The following is an 18,687-nucleotide window of genomic DNA, read 5'->3' as shown; positions in this document are numbered from 1 at the left end:
TTTGATACATTTCCAATTTGTTATGCATATTTTACATTTTTAAAGAAAAAAAAATCTGTAATAACTGAATGAAAATGATCACAATACTACCATATCATAATGTGGAAACTCTCCCAAAAACACACAAATCCCAAAACAAGTGCAGGAGAGAAATGCTGCAATTTCACGCCACACAAAGGAAGTCTGCCAGGCCACTAGGGGGCGTGACCGAATGGTTGTCTGTTTGTATGTGCCCTGCGATTGGCTGGCAACCAGTTCAGGGTGTACCCCGCCTCCTGCCCGATGACAGCTGGGATAGGCTCCAGCACGCCCGCGACCCGAGTGAGGAGAAGCGGCTCAGAAAATGGATGGATGGTTTCGTGAAAGTCCAGATGAAACTTGAAATTTGTGCTGTATTGTGTTGTTTTGGCACCAACGTTTTTCAATTTAATCCGTAATACATCCACATTAGCGCAAACATATTTCCTGCTTACATTCTGGCGGCCAGTAAGAGAAGAGAGAGATATCACAGAGATATGTTTAGGTTTGCTCTGAATTTTGAAAGTTTTTTTTTTTTCTTTTTTCTTTTCTTTTTCTTCCTGTATTAAAATGAAACTGAAATCAGGGGTCCAAATTGACAACTTGATTTGGACCAGTGAAAAACAATAATCGTGTGTGTCCATTCATAAACACACGTGTCCAAACACACGCGCACACACAGTTGCACACACGTCAGTGTTTTGGGCGACCGGGCGCGTCGTCGTTTAATCAGCGGTGCGTTTTAATGGCGTGTCAGTGAAAGGGTGAAATATGGCGGCGGGCTACCTAGTGCAAACATTACGATAAATCCCGTTCGCTCACCACTCGCTGCTGTCATAAATCAGAGCTTCAGGGGAAGACGGAACCTAAAATGACAGCTATTAAAATAATGAATGGGATGATTAATTTCTTGCTTTAAATATTAAAAGCTACGAGGGCTATCATCGGATATTTGAGGCCCCCGTAAATGTTTGGGAAAGGAGGCTCATTCGCGGCGGTTTCACCAATGCAACCCATTCAGCCGCTTACTTCATTTGTGCCGATGTGGTTTTGAAGAGTCTTAAGGAACATTCGTAGCGCTCTGCGGGGGCTCCCCAAGGCTCTCTTATGAAAGCGCCCGCACCTGTGAAAAACGACACAACGGGAGGCATAATAAGCACAATAAAAGTCTCAAAAAGCCGACTTCACGAACTGATTCGAAGGACAATTAAAGCGTTAATTGGCGAAATTAGCGAAACAATACACACGGTGTTGGGCATCGCTAATAATTGCAGCATTAATCAGCAGAAATAAAGTGCTAATTGGCGGGATTAACGAATCAATGAGCAGAATTGAAGCATCAATAAGCAGAATTAGCTCATTAATTAGCACATGTGAAGCATTAAGAAGCTGAATTAGAACATTAATAAGTTGAATCCAAGCATTAATAAGCACAATTAAAGCATAAACTGGATTAAAGCAATTCAAATTTTGAATTAAATCATAAATAAGCACAAAGTATTAATAAGGAGGAATAAACCATTCATGAGACGAATGAAAGCAATAAGTAGCTAACTGAAACAATAATAAGCACAATTAAAAACTTTTATAAGTTGAATTAAAGCAATAGGCAGAATGAAAGCATTAATAAGCGTAATTACGTTATAAATAGATGTAATGAATTAAAAGCAAATTAGAGATCATCAACATTAATAAACTGAATTAAAGCCACATCAATAAGTGCGATGGTGAATTTATTCACTTTTGAACCACATTAAAGTATAATAAGAACAATTATAGAATTAATAAGGATTAATAAGCAGAGTTAGAGGCAACCAATCAGAGGAAAAGCGGGCGGTCTTACCCAAATGTGGACAAAGCAGACACAAAACTGGGTCAAACAGAAGTCGCTGTTAGCGGGGCCTTTTCTGGACATTCGAATGACAAAACCAAGGTGCGTTTTTTGAAATGAAAATGAAAATTTTATACTAAGTCACTCTATGGAGGTCTAAATAGCCAAAATATGGGACCTTTAAAGTTGTGGGTCCTCAATTGAGTACGGCATAGTCTTTGCTCGTTTTCAGCAATTCGATGGAAATCCCCTAATTTACTTTACAGGGTTGTCAATGTTAAAAGTTTGGAAGGGATGTCAATGAATCGCTTCGGGATCAAAATTGAATGCATCGGGTCGTTCCAAAAGGCAAACGTCACATTTAATCGGAATCTGTTCACATTCTGGAACGTTTTGGCTGGCAGTTTATAATTAAAAACCGAACAATGATGTAACCAGGAAATCATTTATTAACATTTTGGAGAAATGTCGATGAAAGTTCTGAAAGCGGTGCATCACATTTCATTGGAATCTATGAACAATATTTTTTTCTAAGAAGGACATTGAAAAGGTTTTGGAGGAATGTCAACGACATTTCTTGTTAGCAGACCTTGATCAAAAGTTAAGTTTTCTTACGAGGACATTTTTAACAGGTTTTGAAAGGATGTCGATTACATTTGGTGTTTGAAGTTAATCCATTCGTCCTTGGGTCACACCAAAGTCTATCGGCATCCGATGCGGTTTAAAATCCCGTGCAGGACTCTTAATGGGACCTCGCTCTCTCGTGGCTGCCGCCTCCATTTTGCTTTTTATTCCCCATCCACGAACAATGAAGTGGGATCACACAAGGAGAAGTGAAACCACGTGGAGCTCAACTTCCATGCTCAGAATCAATCCTGACATTTTCATTCCCCGTCTCATGGAAGCCAGTGGGGCATTCTTGAGATTGTTAGTGGCCGCAACGTGAACTTTCCCACCGGGTTTCATCGGACGCTAACTTCACATCGGTCATTCCCAGGCGGCTTCGTTGGTATTTAAGCACGGCGATCTCCCTTTTTTGGCACACGTGGTCGGAGCATCTGCTCACATCCGCCGCTCCCGACTTTTTCTCGTATTCTGGTGTTGACGCGGCCTTTTAAGCGTTCCAGGCCAATATGCGAGCGCTAATATATTATTTAGCGCCCACGGGTCGGCGTATGCGCACGTGTTTGCTAATCATGTTGAGGCAGATGTCTGGCCCTCCTTTTTACATCGGTTAGCTTCTCCTCCTGCAAAATTCATCCTGGTCCTCTTTTATGTACCCCCCCTCCCCTCCCATGCCCGCTCGACAATTAGTCAATCCCCAATCAACCAGAGGGAAAGGAATTGCTTTTAATTACTTTTGATAAATGACAAATTGCTTTGGTGGTGCACGCAGGATGTTTTTTTTTTTTTGGCATAGAGTTTTGCCAAGATGAAATCGATGCTCGCTTGCTCGCTCTCTTAGTCGCGGTTCAGCAGCCGGACTGCTGGGCCGGAGCCAGGCTGCGGACCGCCGACATCCCGAGTCAGCAGAAAAAAACAAACGCACCACCAGCAGAGTGCACATGAATACACGTGAGCGTTAACGTTTGCTACGTTTAGCAACATAGAATCTCTAACAGACCCAAATCCGATTTTACTTGATTTTTTTCTTTCCAATTCAAATTTCATATCCACATTATATCTGCACATGAGAGTGAAAATCACGTGAAGTCCAATGAGGAAAGCGGAAAAAAAACAAATCCATCAAAATTGTGAGTAGACTTTTTTTGGTGATCCATTTAAATTCTTGAATTAGGTCGATGAGGACTCTAAAATTGTGATTTTGGTTTTTGGTTGGTGATGACTCAAAATGTGTGAGCGGATTTTGATCGGTCATAGATTTTGGTTGGTGATTAAACTAAAAATGTGAGTGAATTTGGATCGGTGACAAATCCAAAACTAGTGGATTTTGATTGGTGATGATTCTAAAACTGTGACCATATTTTGGTCAGTGATGAATCTAAAATGGTGATCGGATTTTGGTTTTTCATTAATCTGACCAACTCAAAGTGGATTTTGATTGGTGGTAGACCTAAATTTTGAGTTTTGAGTGAGAATTTCTTTAAAATAGCTGCCTTTACTTTCCTTATTCCATTTTTTGGGGAAAGGCTGCCATTTGTGTCTATAATTCCTATATTACTGTAACCAACAATACATTTACAATGCAAAATGCCGCTAATGCTCGCTAAGCTAACATGTTTTTGCAAAGGGGAACTCGACTAAAGAAGTCTTCTTCCTCTTCTCAGGCTTCTTCACGCCGTTGTGAGGTCGAAGCATCGGCAGATAGTCCAGTGACACAGCCTCAGCCCGACCATCTTTACCCGTACATGGAGACCCCCAGCTGGGCAGGTAGGAGCCCCCAAACGAATATTAGCACACTAAGCTACATTTTGAGCTCGACAACTGCATGGAAATGATTGGAAATCCCAATTTCTAAACTTGTGAGTGGATTTTGGTCGAAGACTTATCGACCCAATTTTGTTCTGTGATGAATTTGAAATTGCGAGTGGACTTTGGTTGGTGAAAACTCTCAAATTTGTGAATAGATTACGGTCTGTGAAAAGCCGAAATTGTGAGTTGATTTCGACCAGTGATGAATGTATGAAATGAATGTTTGAAAAGCGAAGAATGTAAAATTGTGAATGGATTTGGTTCCGTGAAAATCAAAAATTATGAGTGGATTTTGTTCTATAGATTATAGTTGATGGCAAGCTAACAAATGGTGATGAATCAAAAATTGTTACAAATCCCAATTTGTGTGTTCCCGTTGCTGCGGCATTTTGCTACAGCACACATCGACAAAGCAGCATCCCCCGCTCTCATGACGGGGACGCGCCCACTCTCTCGTGACGGCTGCGCCTCGCCGTCCCCCACCTGCGGCCATATTGTCGCTAATGTGCGGTGTGCCCTCACAGGCTCCTCTCGGCTGTCATCGCTCCCTCGCCGCCGCCGCCGCCGAGCCTCGGCAGAGCCATGGACCAGGTGGCGGCGAGGTTCAAGGGACTCGCTGCTATTTCCTCGCTTTCTCTGAGGGAGCGGGTCAGAACAGACATTTTAGATGAGTCTAATTATCTGTTATTGCCGCCGTCACCACCCTGGCTCCATCATGACAGACCGCCAGCCCCGCATATACTTGGTGGGCTGCGTTTTGTTCCGTAATGAATCTTAAATTCGGATTGGACTTTGGTCAGTGATGAATTTGAAATTGTGAATGGATTTTTGAAAGCGTGAGCGTATTATTGCTGGTAATAAATCTAAGTATCAGTGGATTTCCAAAATTATTTAAAAAAAAAAATAATGATTTCAGTCCGTCTTAAATCTCAAATTGTGCGTGAATTTTGGTTAGTGATGAATCTCAAATTGCAAAGGGATTTTTTCATTGATTGGTTTGAAATTGTGATTGGATGTCAGTCTGAAATTAATCTCAAATTGTGGGTGAATTTTGTTCTGCGATGAATCTAAATTTGTGAGTGGATTGCGGTCTGTGATGAATTTTAAAGTGGATTTTGAGCACTGGCGAATCTAAAATTGCGAGTGGAGTTCTGATGTTTAGGACATTTATGGAGTTATTCCACAACTTCAAGAGGTGACAAATCTTAAATTGCGAGTGGATTTTGTTTGGTGATAAATGTGAAAAAAAATAAAAATAAAATCTGACTCAGTCCTTCAAATGATTTCGAGTAAAACTTGGATGGGGTTATTCCACAAGCTCAACAGGTGCTGCTGATTTGAACAGGCAATTAGCTCCAAAATGGCCGACGCGGGGCCCAGTTGCAGCAACCCGCCTGCTTCCGCGCTCGCAAAATGAGATTGCGTCGTAACCAATAGGAAAATGAGACCACTCAGCTGTTAAATGCTAATTACGCTACGCTGCATTCCTCCCACTGGCTTTTACATCCTTACATCAAGTAAGAGGATTCAGTTTCATTCTCAGGTGATACGAGTATTATCCCGTGTTTCCTTTCCTGCCAATTATTGGGTCTTTCAACACCTGCACTTTTCCTGATGAAAAGGTTGAGCACCCACAATTTTCCAGGTTTTATTACACAAAGCGCAGTATGGTACACCTTTAATATCAAACCCTGCACATTTCCAAGCGAAAGGGGTTTAACGCTCACACTTTTCCTGGAGGAAAGTTCAACACCCGTATTTTCACTCGTGAAACGCTTTGACACCTACATTTGACCTGCTGTAATTGCACAAATAAACAAGCTGTGCCCTAAACCTTTCACCACCAAAGGGTTCAACACCCCCACCTTTCCCAATGAAAGGGTTCAACTCCCAAATATTTCACACTCACATTTTTCTGGCCATCATTGCACACTGTTCAAAGGGTCACAAGAAGCCATGCCCGAAAAGACACAGGACGTCTGCCATTTTGGTTACAAGTGTCCGTTTTAGTCCAATTTGGGATTTCCAGAGGTCCAAATTCCTCAAGATTTTGTACAATTGCTATCAGATTCGAACCACATATTTATTTATTTTATTTTTTTATTTTTTGGGAGAAATTGTGAAGAGGTTTTCGACTTTGCATTTGGGCGGTGCTTGCCAGCTAAGTTTGAAGAGTTGCCATAAAACATGAAACTCATAATTCAGTTCATGGTTTTGTTTTGAAAATTCTGTCACCTCAGCCAGTTTAACTTAGCAAACTGAAATTTGGTGGACATGTCTGTCATGAAAAGACCCACAATATAGTCTCAACAAGTATGTTCTTTTAAAGACAAACTTGTCCTAGAGATTTTGTCCAATTGATGCTAAATTTTACGTTTACTACACAGATGGGTGATGCCAAATTTGGAAAATTAAGAGTTTTCAACATTGAGTGTGGGCGGAGCTTGCAACCAAATTTGATGACTCGCCATAAAACATAAAACATAAGTCAGCTCATTGTTTTCTTTTGAAAATTCAGCCCCTGAAACCAGTCTAACTTAGCACCACGAAATCTAGTAAAGGTCTATCGTAAAAAAAAAAAACACAAAAAGTCTCAAGAAGCCCTGCCTGAATAGACACAGGAAGTCTGCCATTTTGGTTTAAAGTGTCCATTTTAGCATCATTTGGTTTATTTCCAGGTATACTTCCAAGACTTCAACCCGTCCTAGAGATTTAGTCCGATTGCTATAAATTTGAAGTATGTATTGTAAACAAATGGATGACACAAAACTGTCAAAACTTGAATTTCCGTCATCTCATGCGAGCAGTGCACGGCAGCGAAGTTTAATGAGGTACATTGCTGCATCCTCTTGTTATTTTGCTTCACATTGTGTCAAGTAGCTGTGTCTTCGTAAACTCCTCAATGGACATAAACATGCGCCTGTGCCTTTAAGAGCAGGATGCGGCGACGAGGGAAGCGAAGGAGCGAGGCGGCCGATCGGTCGCCCGCTCGCTGGCTGTCCGCGCTGGCGGGAAAGTGCTGACGGCAGGGCTTTGCTTCGGAGCATGCCCATTAGAGGGAGCCATAAATCCTGGGCTCTCCGGGCCAGGCTGTGTCAGCAGTCCGCTGAATGAATTGATTTTAAACGCCACCGAGAAGAAAGAGAGAGCGGGGGAGCCGCTATTTAATTGTCTCGGTCTCCTTGCCGGAAGCCAGCGAGCAATGCCGCCGCACTCCAACGTGTCACCGACATGGCGGCCACCCCTTGGCGACCCCTCGCCTTTGATTTAACACCCCAAATATCAAAGACTGTGCAGTCTTTCTTCTCAAATACAGACGTACCTCCGAGGGCAACCACAATCCATTACGTGACTACTTCAGATATCAAGAAGCCATCCATTTTCTATTGCCCTTGTCGTCATTTGGGTTGCAAGTGAGATGGAACCTATTAGTGTTGACGTTTGGCGATAAGTGCGGTACCCCCTGGACTAGGGTTCGTCACAATACTCGTTCCGATAGAGAATACCTGAAGTAAATACCGTAATTTCTCGTGTATAATGCGCATTTTTTTCCCCCCAAAAATTGTGAAAAGTCAATAGTGCGCATTATGCATGGGTATAGGGCAAAATGAAAAACCTTCACATTTTATTAATGTATGCCGCCATCTAGAGGTTATGAAAAAGGTGTACACTTTCATTGTAATAAACCGCCACCTAGAGGTTATGAAAAATGTGTAGCCTACACTTTCATTCTATTATGACAGGGGTGCATACGACTGCATATACTGTAAGTACCGTTGTGCTCATAAGTTTACATACCCTGGCAGAATTTGTGAAATGTTTTTATGATTTTTTTTAAATATGACTGAACAACAACCATCATTCATTTCTTTATGTTTATGTTTTGTTTAATGATAATGCTTTTCTGAAATGCTGGACAGTTTAATTTGAATCCCATTAAAATAAAATGAGATGTGTTTCGCCTGGCCCTTCGTGTTTTCTTTCAAGAATTGTACCCATCTCACAAATTCTACCTGGGTAATCAAACATAGGAGCACAACTGTGTTTTCTCATTTGCTAAATAAAAGTAGGGCTGTGAATTTCAAAATAGGAGCAAATACATTTTAAAAAGTATTGCATGTTCAAATAAAGTGCTTAACTTCAAAATAATTCTTTGAAAAAATACTTCATTTTGATCATATGGGTAGAAGCAAAATCATGCATTGTAAAAATGCATTATACATAGGCAGAAGGGTTTTTCAGAATTTTGAGGTTAACTTTGGGGGTGCGCATTATACATGGGTGCGCATTATACGTTACTTGAAGACAATGTAACTTGCACAATTTATTATCTTTGCAAAGAGGTAAGATGATTCAATGTGCAGCATCGAAGTTCTGGCCAAAGGGGGGTCTCAAAGTTGCACCTCCACCTTTCGCTATTGTTCTAGGGCAGACAGACTGGTGTCACTGGTGTCCCATTGTCTGTTTTATAATGAAGCCAACTCTTGGGATTCACCACTAAAGCTACACAAACACACTATTAGCAGTCATATATCAAATATGAAATTTTCGATGACCGTACATCGGAAATGGGGGCTGATCTTGTAATTTTCAGCTGATCGGTATCATGTGAAAAAGAAGAATTTTGAAATTTCCTTGAAGGTCACAAATAGAGCTGTGCGATATAACAAACAATTTATTTTGTCGTATGAATTCACCCTCTTTGATTTATATCATGATTTTAGTGTGTGGGATATTGCGTTAGGGCTGTTGCTAACCTTATGTAGCGTCCAAGATGGTACAACAACAGTCACTTTTCTATGACATCATCCTTGTGCCTGACTCTCCAGGCAACCGACGCTTATTCCAACCGTTTTAGATTATTTTTTTTTCTTTAGACAGGCTGGCAGCATGGTGGACGACTGGTTAGCACATCTGCCACAGAGTTCTGAGGACTCGGGTTCAAATCTGGCTTCGCCTATGTGGACTTTGCATGTTCTCCACGTGCCCGCGTGGGTTTTCTCCGGGCACTCCGGTTTCCTCCCACATCCCAAAAACATGCATGGTAGGTTAATTGATGCTAAATTGCCCATAGGTGTGAATTGGAGTGCGAATGGTTGTTTGTTTCTATGTGCCCTGCGATTGGCTGGCGACCAGTTCAGGGTGTAGCCCGCCTCCTGCCCGATGATAGCTGGAATGGGCTCCCCTATTGAGGAGAAGCGGCTCAGAAAATGGATGGATATTTTGAAGTTAGTGGTGGCTGGCTGACGAGGTTGTGGGCACTGCTTCAAATGAAGCACTTCATATGCACAGTGCCCGTATTTTAAATGTCAAAAATCCCCCGACGATTAGGCTCATTTAATCGTGGCATCCAAAATCGATTCCATTAATATTGTGTAGCCCTAGTATACAGCTAATTTGATCATGCATTTCTACATTTTATTTCGTGGTGACGCAAATGGCGCAGATTCGGTGGAATGGCCCAAATACAAAACTCCGATTTTTTTGTCCCCAATTTTTTTGAACAGTCTCCGCTCTACTTGGTAGCATTGAAGCTAATGTATATACAGTAAGCATTAGGGCATTGTAAACACTGTACAACAAGAGGTTTGCACAGTACTTTAAATGCCTTTACGTATTATTGCTGCCACCTACGTCACTCTGAATTAGAAATTCTTCAACAAAGTAACGATTGAGTCCCGAGGTGGGCGGTGGAGCCGCGGGATGGCGTTTTTTTTCCATGGGGTGGCGTACTCTCCGGCTCATTACGCCATTTAAAGAGGCGCCACGCTTCAAACCGACTCGGCCAGCGGGGATCATACATCAACTTGAATGGCGGCCACCCCCCCCCCCCCCCCCCCCCCCCGTTCACTTTTTTTTCTGGCTTGCTATTAATAATATCACCGCTAGCACAACACATTCATGACAAGTTCTAAATCGTTAATTTGAGAATCAAGTTTGCGTCAGTGAGGCATTTGTCATTTTTGGGGCCGCAGTCAAGTCCCGTGTGATAAACGGGGTTCAACTTGTCCCGGGAACACCTTGGCCGGGCCACCACCGCCCGGGTAATTACTCTTTTTTTGAACCTTTTCTTTCTCCAATCACACTTGATGGATTGAGTGGAAGGAGGCGATCATCTGGCGCTTAGCGGGCTCACTGAGCATACTCCGCCACCCCACCCACGCACACCCAGCCAACCCTTCCCCGTGCACTCCCACCCCTCCACCCTCACTGATTAATGATATCTGCTGCGAGTCACCAAAAGCGGAAATTAAGTATTTCTCTTTAAATGTAACATTTGTCTCCTTTGCCGCTGTTGAGGAAGGCATTTGTCAAAATCCTCCGGCTTTGGGCGCACGGTGGATTTCCTCGGGGAGCGCGGCGAGAATTACTCCCTACTTTGGCATTAATGGCATTCCGTGTTCCCTTTTTATGCCTTGAATCCACTTGCTGCCCTTTCACCCGAGCCGCATACTCGGAATAATGAAGTAATCGCTTGGAGAATGTGGGGGAATCAAAGCGGCCTTTAAAAGCGGGAGCCAGCTCGGGCCCACTGATTGACACCTTAGTTCTCGAACCCTCTGACTACAGGCCGAAAGGGTGCTTTTATACCTCATTTGATGTACGTAAGTGATGTTTGGTTCGGTCAAAATTCCAAGCGTATTAAAATGCATCACAACCGCATCAGTTGGTCCCGCTTCCCTTACTGGTCACGAAGTGTAAACAGGAAGAAAGGAAGAAAGCAACGCTAATCAGGACTTGCCAGGAACTGACACTGTGGTTCTGGTACCCCAACCGTTCACTTTGAACTCGAAATCAGTTGATGTACGTTAGCAAGCATACTAAAATGCGTTTGTCGTCTTCTCATATTGGGCACGAGAAGGCAAAAAAGGAATCCAAACAAAACAAGCCAGGAAATATACAATACTGTATTTCTAGAAAAAGCTTCATATTTCCTTAAGTCATATTTCTAAAATGTAATTTTTCCAAAAAGAATCTTATTTACACATTTCTAAAAAGATGTTTTTAATGCTAAGAGGAATCTGCTCCAGGGCATTTTTTTAAGCTAAAACTTGAGATATTTTGATCACGTGCTTCTGGGATGGGGTTGGTTGAATTTTCAGGTCACATGCAAATCAAACTGGAGTCCGTTTCCGTCATTTTCTGGCTGTCCCGGTAGATTTGGTTGGCACCGGAGTTGGTTTACCATGTTTACCCTTTCCAAAATGAGCCACACCGAGGGGGGGGGAGTGGAATCAACTCGAGTTCCAGCAAAACAGACTAAAGGTTGCTTGGATAAAAGCACCCCTGCACCTCCCGCTGGTGGCACGTTGCCCGTGCGTCCAACTCGCTCGGTGGGCCCCAGAAACGGTCAATATTCCGCAATTCAGAAAATCAGCCGACTTTGCAGAAACAAAGAGCTGATACATATTGGAAATTAAAACGTGTATTTCATGTGACGCTTTGCCACGTCGTCACGCCGGCTGAATGATGTGCGGCGGGTTGGGGGAGGCAATGTCAGGGGTTCGGGTCAGTCAGACGTCTTGAATAAACGTGCAAATCAGAGCGGTGAGCTCCCCCTCCTCTAGGACCCCCATCCAAGCAGACCTATACTTTTTTTCCATCAAGGGAAATCTAATTGCTTGAAAAACGATCAATGGCAGCTAAATTGGTTTTGTGTAGAGGTACGTTCGGAATAAAAGCTGCGAGCTGTTTTAATACGTGCTGCTTTTGCGTGCTAAATCACGGTAATATTGCGAGCGAAGCCGCCTTTTCGGGGAGGGTCGGGTGGCGGGGGCGCGTTTAACTTTGGTGGTGTTGAGGGAGGAGGCACTCCATCACGCCGCTAATAAAGATCACAGGCTTTCGTTGTTTCTCCAAAACTCGTAAATCGCGCATCTTAATGGGTTAATAAGCAAACTCAAACGAGGACATCGGAGAGTCGGTAGTGGGGTGGCAAGGAGGGTAAATCGCGGAGGGCAGGTTTGCCAGCTCCATGTTGCCGCGACTGCTGATAACCCTCCAGTGATCTGATATCACTAATTCCCTCTAATCCCTAATACACTCTTTAGCATACTGCTAACTGACAGCAGTCGATGCAGGCCGCCGCGCTACTACCGCACATCTCTTGCAACGTTAGTTCAGTGTACACAGGGGGGGGGAAAGTAGGGTTTCAAGCCTCCGTTAAGGTTTCAAACAAGGGCTGGACTTTCAAGCGAGGGGTGAGGATTCAAATTCGGGTTGAGAGCCCAGATTATGATTTCAAATTAAAGTTTAAAACAAGGGTTAGAGGTTTCAAAATAGGGGTATGGTTTTGAATTACACTTTCAAGCCGGGGTTACGGTTTCAAATAAGGATTTCAAGTTGAGGGTATGGTGTAAATTTAAAGTTTAGAGCCCAGGTTAGGGTTTCAAACAAGGATTTGGGTTTCAAATAAGGGTTTCCAGGTCAGGGTATGGTCTCAAATTAGGGTGTAGAGCGCAGGCTAGTGTTTCAAACAAGGATTAGGTTTTCAAATTAGGGTTTCAAGCCTGGGTTAGCATGCTGTCCACTATCACTCACCTCTTGTTTTCCTGTCAAATGATTGGCTTCTTTTTGGTGCGCTTCCAAACTGCTGTGTCCGTCTTTTTTCCCACCCACTAAATTGTCTTTCCCGCCCGGTTCCGTCTGATGGCGTCGCCCTGCCCTGACCCCAACGGACAGTTTGTCGACACCAGGGAGACGTTCGTGTGGCCCATCCCTCAGCGTCTTATCTTTTGGGATCGGTGCAGACAGATTATTTCTGTCCTGTTGTAATTGCATTGTAATTGATCCCGCGCATGCGGTAAACCTTACCGGGCGCCTACCCGCTCGCTTTTTTTGCGGCTCTTATCTGCAAGATGCCTACGGGAATTGTCGCCGTAAGCAAAAGCCAACAAAAGCTTCAAGAGCAACAAAAGAGGACGAGAAAGTGAGCGCGTGAAGGACAACAGCGGCAAAGTCGATTGTCAGGTGTCGGCCGTGATAACTAAGTTGTGTGGTACAATTAGTTTCAAACAGCACAATGTCTACAAGTCCCAAATATATGACAAATAAATGAAGAGTTCAAACGCAAGCGCCGTTCAGACGAGAATAAAGCCACGCCTACTAGCATAGTTCCCATCACGCCGTCGTTTGAGGGTTCATTACCCTACAAAATCAAACTAAAAGTCAAAAACAATGGATCCCCCCCGCCCCCCTCAAAACAAAACAAAAATTTTGGGTTATTACAGAAGATTCAACAGATTGAAAAAGTTATACTTCTGAAAAGAGTATATTTATTTATTTCCATCAAAGTCATATTTCTGAAAATGTCATATCTGATCGTCGTGCCTAAATTTCATTTGAATCTTAAATTTGGACAGCAATATGTACTTGAGCGGTGTAAATAGGTTTTTTCTTCTTTTTTTTGTACCCTTATTGTAGCATATTTTGGGGTAAAATAAGTCATATTTCTGGGGAAAAGTTGTAGAATTTGTCAAAAAAAAAAAAAAAGAATTAATTGGCTTTCACTCATACAGTGCTTCCCTAACTTTAATATACTCGAAGCGCTTTACTCCCGTCTCGTCAGTCACCTACTGACGACACAGCATCAGGAGGAACTTGCTACAGTATCTTGCTCAAGGACACGTCGACATGTTCACAACGGCTGAGTTTCGAACCCACAACCTTTGTGTTGGGAGACAACCACTCTCCCGCCTCAGCCGGGCTGCCCCCAATGCATTGTATGGTTTATGGAAGAAAAGCTGTGTATGTGCAAAAACAAAGCATTTCTGGAAAAAAGAAAAAGTTGCATATTCTCTCTCTCCCCGGTCGTAACCATCTCCTTCTTTTTCGGCCGTTATTTTCGATGGCGCGGCAACACCTTTGTGTCCAATTACGCCCTGGAAACACCAGAGCGCAACTTGTGACATTTACCTGCGCCGGCCACAACTGCAGCTAATACGGCCGCTAAATGGCATCAATAGATATCTGAATGGGGATGCGTATAGATCGCGGCACGCTACACGCCTGACATTATGATACTTCTCCCGGAGGGACCGTGATAAACACACGGGGGGTTGTGTTACCCTCGCACGTGTGTGTGTGTGTGTGTTTGTACGTGTGTGTGATCGTGTGTGTCATGACGGGTTACAAATGAGTTTGTTTGGTGTTGTGGCCTTTCTGCGCCCTGGGCTATGTGTGTTGTGTGGGCGGCTCTCGGTTAATGCGATCCACACTACAGGCTGCTGCGTGTGTCTGTGTGCACATGTGTGTACTCTGACTTTTGATTATTTTTTTTTTGAAGTCAACAATAATAAGGTTAAAGTCATGTTGATGTCGACTCGTCTCCGATGACATCATTCATATTTTTCAGTGCTGTAATTGAGCCCCTGAGAACTACGGTGGGCTAACTCAATTTTTGTCATATTTCAGGAGAGTGATTTCAAGTTTTATGGCTGCAATAAAATCAGGGGGATGTATAGCTTGGTGATTTGTAATGCGCCAATTACTTCTTCTGGATGCTTGTTTATAGAGAAAATGTGGTGTTCCTCGGATTTGGACATTTGGCCAAATGTAATGATTTTTGGACTTACACTTTTATCCACAACCGAGGTACAGTACCATCATCATCTTTCGTTTCAAAGGTTAGGTCTCGGTTAGTATCGTCGAGGTTGCCTGAAAGAAAAGAAACAAACTAGGATTAGTTGAGCTCAATCGTGGTCCAAGTCCAAACATCTGTCCAATCTGTTGATATTTCATAACAGATGATATATCACTTTCTTTGTCGTCGATCAATCTCTGAACTTCACTTTCTGGGATGGAAATGGGAGGCGGGCTTGTGTTGCGTTGATGAATCAGGAAAAATGCAAAGTGCAATCCAGGACTGCCTCTATATGTCAAAATTGGAACTAAACATAGATTGAGAAAAGTACATGACTTTTTTTTCCTCTTTATTTCTGCTCTTAACTTAAAATGGCAAAAAATGGAGTTAGCCCACTCTCGTTCTCAGTGGCCCGGTTAAAAATGTGTGGTTGTGATGTGTTGTGTTGTAGGACTGTGTTGTGTTTAGGGTTAGGTTGTTTTGTGCTGTGTGTGTGTGTGTCGTGGTAGGAGCAGGACCGTTATTCACTTCCTTTCTCCTGAGCCGTGACACTTCCTAGCCGCGGGGCTTTTTCGATCGCGGTGTGTGTTAGTTTGCGTTGTGTGCGCGTTGCGTACGGTGGGGGTCGAGCAGGCGACCTATCGGTGAAAGTGTCGCACGTGCCAATAACCGTCTGCTAGCATTAATCAGACAAGGCGGCAGTAGCGCGGAGAGGGTCAATGTTTTAAAGGGCAGCCACACGGTGAAGTACCAACATCGGAAGGCCATCGTACCAACAACGAGCACACCCATCTTTTGACTATCTTTATGACATGTCTCGCTTTCCAGTTGTTATTTTTCTGTTTCAGTGTCCGGGTGAGCGTGGGTGGGCGGCGCTGTCATCGACACACCTTTTGTAAATCTCAGTCGACAGCTTCACAGGTGCAGCCGCTGCAGAGTGCCGGTGTCGGGCTATTTATTTGCTTACCTCCATGCGCTGACGAGTTGTTTGATTCCGTCTCAATATTTGTCAGATTTTTATTTTGGGCTATTTTTGTCCGGGGTGCTTTCTGTTTCCGGTGTCCTATAACGGTAAGCAAGTTTCTTAGTTCGTGTTGTGTGGTTTGGATTTTTGAAGTTTTTTTTTCACCAATCTTTTTATTGTGTCACCTTTTTTTTTTCCATTTATTTTTGATATCCTTGCATTCTATGTGCGCTGTTCGAAACGAGCACACAAGAAAATCAAAGATTCTTTTATGATAATTTTTTATTTTTATTTTTAAGTCGTGGTCGAACAGATGTTCTCCGTCTTTTGTGCGCCTTCTTGCTGAAAAACAACGGAAATAATCAATAAGTCAGCTGGACGGATTTGGCATTGATTTATAAACTGGTCCACCGTTGAACGTATCGGTGACCTCAGCGAAGTCCATCGAAGGTGAAGCCATACGGCACAATTATTGCTCTCTAAGTAGCCTCTGTGAACACTTGAGAAGCTAACGGTATGTCTACAGCGTTTATAGGCGGATTCTGTCGGCGCGCTGCCTTTCAAGCGTTTAGGCACGTCGGCCGCTCGGTTGCCAGGCGACACACACTGGACCTTGACGGCGGCATTCAACGCTCGCCACCGCTGCCGCCATACAAACCTTAACACTAAGTTGGTTCGCCATCATCAAAAGATTCACGGTGTACAGATAATAAGGTTAACTGTGGCATACTGAGATTACGTGTGGCTTATTAAGGTTTAAACGCTAAACCGTATCACTTTGGGGCTTGACATACACGTATGGCATGCGTGTGCCACGTGTGGCATAATAAGGTTATGTATGGCATATTAAGATTATTTGTGACTTATTAAGGTTTGAACGCCAAACTGTACCACTTTTTGGGAGTGACATACAGTGTTAAGGTTATGTGTAGCATATTCATGCTAGTCCGCGTGTCATAATAAGGTTACATTTGGTATATTCAAGTCATGTGAGGCTTTTTAAGGTTTCAATTCTAAATAGTACCACTTCTGGGCTTGGCATATTAAGGTTATGTGTGCCATATTAAGGCGCGAGGTTCGACTGTATTTTGGCACTTTCTATTTTTGCTCAATATTAGACAGTAGCATTGAAGCCCGGGGAATTACGCACCTCTAGACCCCCCCGCCCCCCATCCCAGGCCTCCAATGAATGGGCCCCCAGGGGTCTTTGAGCACGTACCCGCGCCCCGGCCCTCCAAATTGAGTTTAAGGCGCTCGGACATTAGCATACGCAGATTGTCAGAGGCAAATGAATGACAAGACTTTCATCTGCCGGCGTGTCGGCCTCGCTTAGCAGCGACACGCTTCAAAGTCCCGCCGAGTGCCGCTGGGGTCGCCCGTGGGACCACCGACATGCGGGTGAGTGGGAGGGCGAGGGGGGGGTGGGTTGGGGGCATGAGATGACTTCATCAAGACCCGAACGCAACTTGTCAAAAAAAACAAAAACAAACGACGGGTATAACAGGAAGATTTGTGCACTGGAACTGATGCTATTGAGTACTTTAGGGTGTCAAAGTAGGGTTTCAAGTCACAGAAAGGGTTTGACATTTGGGTTTCAAGTCTGGCTTAGAGTTTCAAGATACGTTTCTTGTTTGGGTTTCAAATTAGGGTTTCATGCCGAGGCTAGGGTATCAAGTCAGGTTTTGAAGCCAAAATTTGCGTCTGCAGTTCAGGTTTTAAGTTAGGGTTTGAAGCCCAGGTTTTTGTTCCAAGTTAGGGTTTGAAGCAAGGGTTAGCGTCTCCAGTTAAGCTATGAAGCCAGGTTTAGTGTGACAGAATATAGGGTTTCAACCCTGTGTTAGAGTTTCAGACTGAGGTTTCAAGTCACGGTTTAGTGTTAGTGTTTCAAGTTAGGGTTTTAAACCTTGGTTAGTGTTTCAAATTAGTGTTTTTAAACAGAGTTAGGGTTTCAAGCCGGTGTTAGGGTTTCAATGAGTTGTTTTTAAGCTTTATTAGGATTTCAGAGTTTCAAGCCTGCGTTACAGTTCCATGATGATCCACATGTGGGCTGTTCTGCGCCTCAGCCCCCACACAAAATGTCGTGCTGAATTCCTTATGACCTTGGTGCGGGTCAGACAGGAATGAGGCATATTAATATCGTCAGTACGGAACATGTGACCGGGGAGAGTTTCATCAACGTGCCAGTCATACGTACTTCGATGAGTCTGTTGTTGTGGATTTGTGCGGCTGATTAAAAGTCAAACAAGTGAACAGTCGCAACAACAACAACAACAAAAATCCAACAATCATCATGTCCCGCCCCCCCCACCAAAGAATTGAGAAAAAAGTGCGGCGTCTCCATTTCGTGCTAATGAAATCATCAGCGAGGTTTTTAATTCTGATGAGAAGACATTTGTTAACGCCGTTGACCTCAAACATTTTCTCCCGTCTCCACCTCCGTTCCTCATCTCGGAGTCCTGACTCGACGGAATCGTGCCGAAATGGGCACCGTTCATCAAATTTCTCCATTAATGTGACGAGCGTCACTGCGATTGGGAAATGCCCGCGCTCTGGGACTGCACACTTTGCACTCCACCTATCGGCGGAGATTATCGGTGGTGTATTAAGGTTATTTGGGGCTTGTCAAGGCCAAGTGTGGCATATTAAAATTATGGGTGGCATATTAGTAATGTGAGGCATATTAAGTATACTGTACGTGTGGCCTATTAAAGATGCTTATGTCATGTCGAGGCTATGTGTGGCATATTACATGTGGCATATTAAGGTTACATGAGGCATATAAAGGTTAAGTGAGGCATATTAAGTTTACGTGTGGCATACTAAAGTTACATGTGGCATATTAAGGTTATGTCTGGCATA

At 43.5% G+C, this 18,687-nt stretch overlaps 1 protein-coding gene across 25 annotated transcripts in view; it reads left to right on the top strand.

Moving 5' to 3' along the window:
• Nucleotides 1-18,687, top strand: part of LOC133465957 (RNA binding protein fox-1 homolog 3-like) — a 350,051-nt gene that overhangs the window by 147,513 nt on the left and 183,851 nt on the right. For all 25 annotated transcript variants that reach the window (XR_009784790.1, XR_009784789.1, XM_061749174.1 and 22 more), the window contains one exon: nt 4,138-4,240. Coding sequence is in view for 5 of the 25 variants with exons in the window: in XM_061749169.1 (XP_061605153.1) it covers nt 4,219-4,240 (22 nt within the window). In the remaining 20 variants the exon portion in view is untranslated. The remainder of the gene's footprint in view (nt 1-4,137; nt 4,241-18,687) is intronic.

Source organism: Phyllopteryx taeniolatus, chromosome 16 (assembly GCF_024500385.1).
Source record: "Phyllopteryx taeniolatus isolate TA_2022b chromosome 16, UOR_Ptae_1.2, whole genome shotgun sequence".
In the NCBI taxonomy this organism is placed as follows: domain Eukaryota; kingdom Metazoa; phylum Chordata; class Actinopteri; order Syngnathiformes; family Syngnathidae; genus Phyllopteryx; species Phyllopteryx taeniolatus.
Note: the sequence above shows the minus strand (reverse complement) of the source record. Positions and strands in the feature narration are given on the sequence as shown.